At 43.6% G+C, this 9,805-nt stretch overlaps 2 protein-coding genes across 3 annotated transcripts in view; both read left to right on the top strand.

The window, feature by feature from the left end:
- CUNH5orf34 (chromosome unknown C5orf34 homolog) overlaps positions 1–6,221 on the top strand; it is a 27,171-nt gene extending 20,950 nt beyond the window's left edge. Inside the window, exon 11 of the mRNA XM_028783938.1 lies at positions 6,082–6,221. Coding sequence (XP_028639771.1) covers positions 6,082–6,115 — 34 coding nt within the window. The 3' untranslated portion in view covers positions 6,116–6,221. The remainder of the gene's footprint in view (positions 1–6,081) is intronic.
- Positions 1,946–8,742, top strand: Tmem267 (transmembrane protein 267). 2 transcript variants are annotated; one of them, XM_028783951.1, is made up of 3 exons: positions 1,946–2,062; positions 6,082–6,463; positions 7,506–8,742. In XM_028783951.1, exons 2-3 carry the CDS (start codon positions 6,122–6,124, stop codon positions 7,839–7,841), a joined length of 678 nt encoding a protein of 225 aa, XP_028639784.1. In that variant the 5' UTR covers positions 1,946–2,062; positions 6,082–6,121; the 3' UTR covers positions 7,842–8,742. The 2 variants fall into 2 exon arrangements, with proteins under 2 accessions (XP_028639784.1, XP_028639780.1); XM_028783947.1 differs by lacking the exon at positions 1,946–2,062 and adding an exon at positions 2,391–2,585.
- The last annotated feature ends 1,063 nt before the right edge of the window (positions 8,743–9,805 follow it).

The following is a 9,805-nucleotide window of genomic DNA, read 5'->3' as shown; positions in this document are numbered from 1 at the left end:
TTTTTTTTTTTTTTTTTTTTTTTTTTTTTTTTTTTTTTTTTTTTTTTATGTAGGATTGAGGCCTCCTGGGCTTTTAGAGCAGGGGGTTGGGGTGGGGGGCAGCAGTGTATATGAGGGGGCTTGGAGGGAGGGAAGAGAAGGCAGAAGTAATATATTATCTCACAAAAATAAAAGATAATTTTAAAAAACTACCCAGGGGATTTTGAGTCTACCACTTAAAAACAGGGATCATTTTCTCCTCTATCCAAACTATAAAAAGCAAAAACTATATATCAAAAAAGAAAAGTGGACGGGCGGTGGTGGTGCATGCTTTTAATCCCAGCACTTGGGAGGCAGAGGCAGGCGGATTTCTGAGGCCAGCCTGGTCTACAGAGTGAGTTCCAGGACAGCCATGGCTATACAGAGAAACCCTGTATCGAAAAACCAAAAAAAAAAAAAAAAAAAAAAGAAAGAAAGAAAAAGAGAAAGAAGAAAAGAGAAAAGTGACCTAAGCAATCCTGTTACAACCTAAATGATATAGGTAAGGTGTCAGGATCGGGTTTGTTTTCTCTGCTCAAAGGCAGGAAATCCAAAGCCCACAAAGGACAGCAAAGCAATCTCGTGCCACAGACAGAGCCAGCGGTTGAAGAAAAGCATTTATTGGGCGTGAGGAAAGGCATCAGAGGCTCAGAGAAAAAGACCCTCCAAAAACCAGAGCAGGAACCCCGGAAGCCAGAAAGCCCAGTCTCTTGAGGGTGCTGTGTTTAAAACCCCCTGAAGTCTTCCTCCTCTACTTGAGTGTTAGTCCACAACAGGTCTTGTCATGATCCGGCCTTGAACTTGAGCCAGACCATCAGCAGGGGGCGGGCTGATGGGAAACAAAAGCGGCCAGGCTTTTGTCTTAAACCAGAGGATTGCAGAAAGTAGCCCTCTTGAAGATTTGCCACCTCTACTGCCTAGCCATGGACCCTTTTCCCTCTCTCTCTGCATCACAGGGGGTCTGAATCCTAATCTCTCAGGCTCTTACCATTAACAGGCAGGAAACAGGAATAGAGGGACTATATAGTGGATTCGGGAGTGATAGTGTCAATTAGTTGAATGAACAGCCCCCCACCCCTTTATAGCCACCCTCCGGCTCCTTCGCCTTTCTAATCTCAGCAAACGTTTGTCTATGGTTGTCCCAACTACCTTGTTAAAGATCTATTTATCACCGTATTTCCTTAACACCACTTATCACTATCTGTACAGTGTATTTCCATGCGGTCAGTACCCTCTAATAAAGGAGCGCCTCTATTGGAATAGTTAATCTGAAGCTATTCTGTAGCCTAGCACAACAGTAGTATTCAGGATGTGTTGTATGAATGAATCACTGTTTTTAGCCAGTGGGCTTCCAGAAAGCCTAGACTGTATGGCACATATACCAACTGTACTGCCATAGGGGTCCTTAATTATAAAAGTATCTCTAATCCTAAAGCAGTACAAATCAAAGTGCAGGTTGAGATTTCTCAGGTGACCCAGGAATTTGCTTGAAACTGAAGATTCCAATTATCATGAATACTGCTGGCCTTGTTTTCCATGATACTTGTTTTGAGGACATAAGAAGAGTAAAGAATGTCCCCTCTTGGACATTTTTGGGCTGTTTCACACCAGATGCTTCCTTGTACTAAGATAGCAGCTGCCTCACCAAGACAGTAAGGCATATATAGCCACAGTTTCAGAATTGGGATCCGAGTCCAGTTAGTCTTTTGTTTCCAACATGATTAGTATGTAGTCTTGATTTTGCTATGCCCTTGATGTCCTAAGACCAGCCGCCTCCCAACCCCCGCGTCGCCCCCGCCCGTACGTAGGTAGCAAAGACTTGAGAAATCCCCAAGGGGGCGGTGAAGCACTGCGGTGTGTCAGGTCTGACAAGTCGCGCGATCCTGCATCGCCTGCCCTATGGCATCCCCAGACCTGTGGCATCCACTGAAGGAAGTTAGAAACTTCTGAGCCATCGAGCCCCAGACCCACGGTGTGCCCTGCAATCGGTGAGGGGACTTCTCCATCCTGGCTGCCTGCCATCACATGGGTGCATCGTGGAGAGGTGGGTGATTCGATATGCACTAAGCAAAGAAACGGACGGGACGTTTTCCACTTTTCTGTCCGGCTTTGGAGGCGTGTAGAACTCACCGCAGCCATCGACTCATCCTGTGAACGACCAGCGCTGCTCCGATAGGAGCCCGCGTCCCAGCGTCCGCGGGGACCCGGAGGACTCGGTCGCTCTGGCTGCCGGCGCACCCCTCTCTATGGTGCGGCCGAGGGGCGGAGCACTGTTGGCTCGGCCGCCGACCGCTAAGCGTGCTGGGTAGGGCTGAGCTGCCGCTTACCCGGCATGGAGGGACGGATGGGACGTGCTGCGTCTAGAGGGAAGACGGAGCAGGGCGCGGCAGAGGACCAAGTCCCGGGTCGGGGCTGCAGGCTCGGGGGTAGACAGGCTCACGGTCGACCCGGAGCCTCCCGGAGCCGCACACCTACCTACCTATCCCCTCCTCCTTCTCTCGCCTTCCGGACCCCGTAGACGCTGCTCTCCCGGGCTCCGCGCCTTTCCCAACCCGAGCAGGGAGCTGGTGGGTGTGTGTGTGAGCAGAAGAACCCGTTGCCACTTACTTGAGAAGAGCCCTAAGCGCCCCAAGTTAGCTAAGTACTAAGGCTTCCTTTCCTGTCCAGCTTGACAGTCTACATTTTAGAAATCTTACATTTACTTTTTTCTAGAATCTAAAACTTACTAGATCACACGGACCTCAGAAAAACATGACTTGAGGAATTTGCTTAGATTAGAAACATGTTGGTACGCTTAATTGTATATTTTATTTGTAGTAGTCACAAGCGCTAAATATTTGACATGTGACGAGAGATCTGATGGCCTCAGAGTTACGGTGAAATGAACAAGATTTGTGTTTATTCCTTTTATTAATTACCAGCATTAGATCTGGCATCTGCTTTTGATATTTTGACACTCGACTTAAATGTGTTAACTTACACAGCAAATATAGGACTGGTTTGTAAAGCCTAATAAAGGCAGTTTGGAGCCGGGGGGTGGTGGCGCACGCTTTTAATCCCAGCACTTGGGAGGCAGAGGCAGGCGGATTTCTGAGTTCGACGCCAGCCTGGTCTACAGAGTGAGTTCCAGGACAGCCAGGGCTATACAGAGAAACTCTGTTTCGGAAAAAAAAAAAAAAAAAAAAAAGGCAGTTTGGGCAGGGGGTGTTTTTGTTTGTTTGTTTGTTTGTTTGTTGTGTTAATGTTGTTTGACGTGGTCTCTCTATGCCCTTCATGTTGATCTGGGAATATCGGAACTCGTGATTTTTCAGCTTCTGCCTCCTGAGTGCTGGGACAATAGACCTACATCCAGCACTTTGTACTCTCCAGTGCCCCACACATACACAAACAATCAACCACTGCCCCGCACTAGATTCTTCTTTAAACCGTTTCTAAGTGAAAATGTCAAAGATATAGAAAAGTAGAGAACAGTGTGAAGAACTGTAGTCTATTTGTCCATACAAGGGACCGGCTGCTCTTGCAGGGACCCGGGTTTAGTTCTAAGCACCTACACAGTAGCTCACAAGTCTGTGACTCCAGTCCCAAGGGATCCCATCCCCTCTTCTGACCTCTGGAAGCACAAGATGCAAGCAAATATCCAACAAATAAAAATGATAAAACTCAGACGTGGCACAGCACTGAAACGTTTGACAAATGAACAAATTATTTCAGTAGGCTGTGACAGGTTAGAACTCATCACAGAATTATGCCTGCCTTTAAAAAAAAAGATTTGTTTATTTTATGTATATGAGTGCTCTATTTGTATGTATACTTGCCTGCCAGAAGAGGGCATTGGATTCCATTACAGAAGGTTGTGAGCCACCATGTGGTTACAGGGCATTAAACTTAGGACCTCTGGAAAAGCAGTCAGTGCTCTTAACTGCTGAACTCCAGCCCCCTTGCCTTTTCATATAAGCTAAAGTTTTGGGGTTTGTTGTTCTGGTCAATAGACAAAATATAGAGTAGCTCTTAGAAGTGAAGGGTAAACTATAGAAACTAGGCCATGCTTGAAAACCTTGGACACTGGAGCCGAGGTTTGATGTCTCCATTATTAGCTTTTTGTCTTTGTATTTCTTTGAGATATTTTTAAAGACAGGGCCTCTCTATGTAGACCCAGATCTCAAAGGGATCCACCTGCCCCTTGCCTGCAGAATGCTGGAATTAAGAACTTCTCTAGGGCTTTCTTGTCCCCAGCTGTTTTGTATCTTGAAGCCTGTGGCCTCCAAGGGAAAGTGGACCAGTCCATATAAGGTTTACTTAGGAAAAGGAGGCTGGCAGGCTTAGCTTGGGTGACCCTTATCACTATACTAGACACTGCTGCTATGAGGGCAGGCACTAGAGTTTAAGTATTGGGACAAGCATTTTTCCCAAAAAGAAGAGACTTTTTTTAGGCTTAGGTATTTCTTTGTATATGTATATGCACCATGTGTGTGCAGTTGTCCATGGAAGCCTGAAGAAAGTATCAGATCCCCTAGGGCAGGAATTACAAGCAGTTGTGAGCGGCCCATTGTAGGTGTTTCAGGTCCTCTGAAAGAGCAGCAAAGGTGTTTTAGCCACTGTGGCATCTCTCCAGACTTAAAAGGAGACATTTGTTTTTCAAAACTATGGAAGCAGTTGTTGGGTGCACTGCCCCTTCTTGGGGGGCTTCCCTGGCCTACGGTCTTAGGGTCTTTGCTGACAGGGTGGGCTGGAGAGGAGATGAGGAGTAGGCTAGAGGGAGTAGGGAGTAGAGAAGAGAGGGAGTCAGTCAATGGTCAGGTGGATTTCACAGCTCTGACTGGCTAGCAATCAGGCCGCTTCTGTGGCTCTGACTTACTAGAGATCAGGCCATGTCTGCTACTGTGACTGACTGGCAACCAGGTGCTTCTTTATTTATACAAGTTTCACAGCACAAAGTCAGACTAATGACTGTCCAAGTGGAACAGATTATGTATCTGACTTTTCATTACATGTCCAGGGTTATAAGTTCAGTCACAGAAAATATGAACAGAACATATTTTATTATTAATTAGCCCTATAGCTCCAATTTAAAGAACCTAAAGACTAGCTCCTCCACATCAAACACATTTGTTATATTACAGCCTTCTTTTAGGCTGGCAGTGTTTTAACCACTCCAGACAAACAGAAAATATCTAAACTGGTCCTTTTATGAATAGCAAACATTAATACCTAACTGTCTATATGTTTCATTATCTATGCTATAAAGTAGGAAGACTTTATTTTAGTCAATCTATCTTACTGAGTTTGATTCCTCCAGAGATGTAGCCTGTAGGACCCCCTATCTTTAAACTACATTCCCAGAGAGCTCTAAGCCTATAATAAAAAGAAGCCTTGAATCTGTAACCTTTTCTCCTGGCCAGTCAGGGTTTGTCAATTGTCTCTGTCCACCCTGCACCAATTATAGTGTTGGAGTTTGCTCAGGGCCAGTACCCCAAGAAGATTCCTGGAGTAATGGTCTCATCTAGCTATGTGTATATCTGTGCTTTAATGACCTCCGGGGCATAAGGAAGACTTCCAAATAGTGGCCAGACAAAGTTAACTTAAGGATTTTCCTAAAAAGACCGAGATAGAATTTGTTTTCCTCAGGAGAAGACATAAAATGTATCATAACGCAGATTCAGCAGTATGATCATGCAACATGCAGAGACCAACACCCCAAAAGTGAGAGATAGAAAGACAGCAATTGCAGCTATCCTCCTAGCTTTGCTGGAGCTGTGTCAAGCAACTGTGCTGGGGTCAGGACTCTCCCCATTTCTAGTGGTTATGGCTGTACCAGTGCACAGATACGTCCTATACATCCTGACGGAGTTCTTTAAATGCCTAGCAGGAATAAATCGAATTCAATGGGCTTTCTGAAATTCTACATAAACTGTTTCTCCTGCAAAACTGACTTATTATTTTTGGCCAAACAGCATATTTCATGCCATGTAAGGGATGCTATTTTTCTCTGCTGATATTGGCTGTTTAAATACTATGTTGTGATCCATAACTTTCATTCATATTTTTCTTTGGTTTCTATTTTAGGATACAGGGGATGAAAGCAAGAATTACCTGTTAGTTCCTGATGGCTTTTACTGTACTGACACAGTTGATGATGGCATCCAAAGTTGAGAAGACCCGTGCTTCACCTCCATGCTGTAGCACGGAGTCCCTCATTTCCAGCCTTGGTCTGGGGATCTTCTGCCTAGTAGTTGACAGACTTCTTCGGTTTTCCATAATTCAGCAAAATAACTGGCTCCGTGCCCTCTCAGATAACATAGTACATGGAGTGATTGGCATGTGGTCGTGGGCAGTAGTCATTGGCATCAGGAGGAAGTCTGACTTTGGAGAGGTTCTTCTAGCTGGATTTTTAGCGTCTGTTATCGATATCGACCATTTTGTTCAAGCTAGATCCCTATCCTTACAGGTAAGGAAGACGTCAACGTAGTTAACTTCTCTGGCTTTAATGTCTTTGATACCGCCATGCTGATCTTTATAGCCGCCATAAGCTAGAGAGAGTGTCTTACTTAAAATAGGAAAGCTAATTCATTCAATGTTTTTGGGGGGTGTCTAAACTTCCCTGAAGATACACAGAGATACGTCGCTAATCAAATTTGCTGTCACAAAGGCCCGTATAGACATAAGTAAGAGCTATTAACTGTGCTGAGAGGTCCGGCGCTAGCTCGTCGAGCAACTGGTGAAAGTGAATGGCTGTCGTTTCCCGTCTTCCCCAGTCAGTGTTCTGTCTTCACGGCCACACTTAACACTCTCCTCTTGCTCTCCATGCCTTCCAGTTAGTGTGCATCTCCTATGTGTGCCGTTGATGAATAGTTTTATAATTATTCTCATCCCCGAGGAATGACTTAAGTGGTTAAACTTCTCCAGCCTCACTTGAGGCCAAAGATATGCATTTCAACAGACTGGCTACCACCGGAGTCTCTGGTGGAGAAGTCGAAAATCATATTGAGACCTTCAAGTGTTTAGTTTTGTAATGACAAGCCTTGAAACGTTAAACTAAACTTAAAATGGTATCTCAGTTAATATCTTCTACACATTATATTTTCTAAATATCAAAAGATTTTCCTGCCTTTTATATGCATATGATTTACAAACATTTCAGAAAAGAAATACAGATTCAAAGCAAGGATTTTTGCCTTGCTAGCCACTGGCCTGATCCACCTAGTAGGTGTTTAGTAAATATCTGCTGATTGGTGGATAAAGCATAACTTCTTCGTTTTGTCAGAAACAAAGTATGTATCAGAGTTATTGGCCCTGAAGCCCAGTCAGCAAGGAGGAATAACTGGTGAGAGTGGAAAGGGAAGCCATTGCTTTGGAAATCATGGGTTAGGCCTGTCTGTGGTGTTGTGTTTTCCTTGCATCAGTTGATGCTCAGTATGTTAAAATACTAAGAGGCAGCTGTGAGATTTGACAAAGAAGGAAATGATGCTAGCAGCTCCTTCTCCCCTCAGGCTGCTTTGACTCTTCCGAGAAGACCTTTCCTTCACTGTTCCACTGTGATACCCATCACGGTTCTGAGTGTGAAGCTCGCCATGCACTTGTTCAAGCTCAGGGACTCATGGCGCTTCCTCCCGTGGATGATATTCATTTCCTGGACCTCACACCACATCCGCGATGGAATCCGTCACGGCCTGTGGATATGTCCATTTGGGAAAACTCCTCCTTTGCCCTTCTGGTTTTACGTAATAAGCACATTGTCCCTGCCACACATGTGTTCATTCCTTATGTATTTAACAGGGACTAGACAAACGATGTCTCCAAAACATGGACTGCGTGTTGATGTCTGAGGTGGCTCTAAAAGAAGGAACTAGCTCAGATGATGGCAAATGAAAGAGAGCCCATCTTCAAATGAAATTTATGAAACATATACACTTTATTTAGTCTTTATAGTTCATGTGCCCTCTTCTCCGGGAGCATACTCAGGACTTACGCTTCCCTCTTTCATGTGTATCTAGTGCACTATTGCATTTGCCCTAATTTCATGCTGGGTCCAGTGTTGTTGTTGTTTCATATGACATTACTGGTTTTGTCTCATTAATATTTAATCCATTGTCTAGACATCTGTCTTTAAAACCAGCCCATCTCCTGATCCAAAAGCTCAAAATTCTGGATCACTAATTTATTTGAATTCATATTTTCCTGAGACACCAAGACAATAAAGAGGACAAAATAAATAAGATCATGATTACACATAAGTCGAGGGCTAGCAATTATTTCATATACGTTGGTCCTGACTGAAGAAATGATACTAAAATGTTCTGTGGATAGTAATTATTGGCAATATCTAAAATAACAGCATTAAATCTAAGTTACGATTTCAGAAATCCATTTAGGAAGTGATCATGATCACGTTGTCTATAATTGCATCCATTGACATTCATGGGGATGCTTAATATCTTTCCCAAGGATCTCATACTTTTCACTGATTTGGAAAACATACCTGGATGTTGAGAAATATTTGTTGACAAAGAGCATTAACAAAATAACTGGGTCATCACTGAACTTAAAACACAAAACCAGTACTGAGCAATGGTGTCACTTCAGGTGCAGACTGCTGACAGCCACTAAAACTGTGGTAGGGCTACCACATCCTACCACTAGCCTGAAAGACGTAGGAAATTATTTTTTTTAAATCATCTCTGTACTGAGGACTAAAAGACTTTTCAAAATAAACTCGTTTTTGGAAAATTTTGCTGTTTCTTCCGTTCTTTCAGATTAGACTGTAAAATGACTGACCTCTCCTACAGATGGAAGTGCATTGCTGGAAATGTAAGATTGAACTTCATATTAATATCTTGTCCCAGAGCTCCTACCTTTCTTTCTGGTGGATATGATTCCTATTTTCTCAGGATTTTTTTTTAAAACTCATAATTTGTAAGGCTAGGAGTTGTGTGCCTTGTTCTCCAAGGAAAAGTTGATGACTCAGAACATGATGTCACAGCCAGGCCAGGCTTCCGGCTTTACAGAGAGTTCTGTATATTATTGGAAAGGTTCGTGATCTTTGGAGAGTTTTTCTTATTGTTAAGTTAAGTAGGTTGCAATCTGTGATTTTATTCAGCCTGTTAGATCTTATAACCTATTATCTTTCAAAGGCAACTGTCAATTTGGTTGGTATGATAGTAAGTAGATAAAGAATAAATTTAATTAGATTTACTTTTAAACAGATGGTTTAGCAGGGCTAAGGTAGCACACACCTTTAATTCCAGTACCTAGGAGGCAGGTGGATCTCCAAGTTTGAGGGCAACTTGATCTACAGAGCAAGTTCCAGGACAGCAGCGCTATGCAGAGAAACCTTTCTGAAAAACTCTGTGTTCGAGGGGAAAACATCTGGCTTAACTCCATGAAAATAAAGTCTATATCTTACGTGAATTTTTCTAAGTTGTAAAATCCTATGTTCTCTCTCTGTGTGTCTCTGTGTCTCTGTCTGTCTCTCTGTCTCTGTCTCTCTCTCTCTCTCTCTCTCCATATTAAACATAAGAACATCATTAAAATAGAAGCCTTTGATCAGCCAGCGGTGGTGGTGCATGCCTTTAATCCCAGCACTTGGGAGGCAGAGACAGGCAGATTTCTGAGTTCGAGGCCAGCCTGGTCTACAGAGTGAGTTCCAGGACAGCCAGGGCTACACAGAGAAACCCTGTCTCCAAAAACAAACAAACAAAAAAAGATAGAAGCCTTTGGTACAGCCTGGACTACATAGACAGACCTTGTCTCAAAACAACAACAAAAACAGGGACCTTGCTTAAGAATGTCA

The sequence above is a fragment of the Grammomys surdaster genome, unplaced genomic scaffold (assembly GCF_004785775.1).
Source record: "Grammomys surdaster isolate TR1022 unplaced genomic scaffold, NIH_TR_1.0 99, whole genome shotgun sequence".
Lineage (NCBI taxonomy): Eukaryota > Metazoa > Chordata > Mammalia > Rodentia > Muridae > Grammomys > Grammomys surdaster.
The sequence above is the reverse complement of the archived record's forward strand: the minus strand, read 5'-3'. Positions and strand labels throughout refer to the sequence as shown.

Excerpts from the sequence above, each read along its gene's own strand:
- Tmem267 (XM_028783951.1), top strand. The coding sequence starts at position 6,122 with ATGGCTTTTACTGTACTGACACAGTTGATGATGGCATCCAAAGTTGAG. Across the intron at positions 6,464-7,505 it reads CTAGATCCCTATCCTTACAG|GCTGCTTTGACTCTTCCGAG; the intron begins GTAAGGAAGACG and ends TTCTCCCCTCAG.